The sequence below is a fragment of the Solanum tuberosum genome, unplaced genomic scaffold, assembly GCF_000226075.1.
Source record: "Solanum tuberosum cultivar DM 1-3 516 R44 unplaced genomic scaffold, SolTub_3.0 scf00122, whole genome shotgun sequence".
Lineage (NCBI taxonomy): Eukaryota > Viridiplantae > Streptophyta > Magnoliopsida > Solanales > Solanaceae > Solanum > Solanum tuberosum.
The window spans coordinates 609318-610930 of NW_006239050.1; the positions used below are offsets into that span (position 1 = coordinate 609318).

Genomic DNA, 1613 nt, shown 5'->3' on the forward strand with positions numbered 1-1613 from the left:
CATTCCTCAACTCTATAATTTTATGACATACAAGTTTTTTTCTTTTTTAATAAATTTATTCATTAAGTTTTTAGCTGATATATTCAAAATCACAAAATTAAAAGATATTTTAATATATATTTTACGTATTTTTAATTTTTTGAATTTATGTTTTTTTAAACTCCGTACCAAGTTATATTGAAATAGGAGTATGCAAATAAGAGTTTTCGAGTTCAAATCCTTCTTGATAAGGAATTGGATTTTATTGCGAAGCGTTTTATCCTAATATCAAACTTGTTAATGTAAATTTAAATTTAATCAGACTTTAACATGAATATCGGATTCGCAAAGAGAAGAAAAAAGGGTATGCAAAAGCAAGATAGGAACATATATAAGACCCATTAAGGCAGGTGGAGACTCCCAAATAAAAATTTTGTTTATTCAAACACGAGACACGTCAACCTCTAATAAACATGAAAGTCAAAATAAGGAAGCTTCATAACCTACAATAGTCCATCTGAATGCTTCAATTTATTTGAATTTTAGTGCCACTTTCACATCTATCTAAGCCCTTACAAACTCCTATATATACAAAAAAATATCTTGGTCCAAAATAGAAATATTCATACAATATTTTCCTCTCTTTATTCTTGTAACAACATTTTCCCTTTATGGCTGATCAGCAAAAAATCCATCCGGTTTCGGTTCCGGAGCCGGTGCAGGTAGCCCCGCTACCCAAGCCCACAGCTCCGTTGGTGCCACGTGGCTCTTCCCGTTCAGAGAACGGGGATCCTGAACGTCAGCAACCACCACCACCACTGAAAAGATCGTTAACCCCATATTCACCCTTAAAACCACCAAAAAAGAAAAGAGGCTGCTGCGTAAGATGCCTATGTTGGTCATGTTGCCTATTTTTCCTACTAATCGTACTCATAGGCATCGCAGCAGCCGTAGTTTACCTAGTCTTCCAACCAAAATTACCAAAATACTCCGTCGATAGCATGAGAATTACCCAATTTAACCTCAACACTGACACGAGCTTGTCTGCGACATTTAACGTGAACATAACCGCAAGAAATCCCAACAAACGAATCGGAATTTACTACGAAAACGGAAGCCATTTGAGTGTATGGTACAAAGGCACAAATTTATGCGAAGGGAAATTACCTAAGTTTTATCAAGGTCATAGAAATACTACGCAACTCAACGTTCACTTAACAGGACAAACACAGAATGCTACAAATTTGTTACAATTATTGCAAGAAGATCAACAGAAAGGCAAAATTCCATTGAATATTCGAGTTAAGGTTCCTGTGAGGATTAAATTGGGCAAATTGAAGCTAATGAAATGGAAATTCTTGTTGAAGTGCAGCCTAAACGTGGATAATTTATCTCCGGATAATGTTATTCGGATTAGGGATAATAAGTGTAAGGTTCGTTTTAGGTTTTAATTGGTACATTATATTATTTTTCTTGATTACTATAATCCACCACGCACTATTTTATTTTTTGTCTACAACAATAAGGTGGAGGATTGTATATAGATAGATTGTATTAATTTTTTTCCTGTTGAGCTTGTTACAATAATGGGATGCGTTTATGCATCATTCTGTTCATACTATTTTGTATTTATA

General features: G+C 34.2%; 1 protein-coding gene across 1 annotated transcript; it reads left to right on the forward strand.

Annotated features, from left to right (window-relative positions):
* The first annotated feature begins 553 nt into the window (after positions 1–553).
* LOC102600044 (protein YLS9-like) lies at positions 554–1613 on the forward strand. The gene has a single exon (XM_006350394.1). It carries the CDS (start codon positions 651–653, stop codon positions 1428–1430), a length of 780 nt encoding a protein of 259 aa, XP_006350456.1. The 5' UTR covers positions 554–650; the 3' UTR covers positions 1431–1613.

Coding starts and splice junctions, on each gene's coding strand:
- LOC102600044 (XM_006350394.1), top strand. CDS start 651: ATGGCTGATCAGCAAAAAATCCATCCGGTTTCGGTTCCGGAGCCGGTG.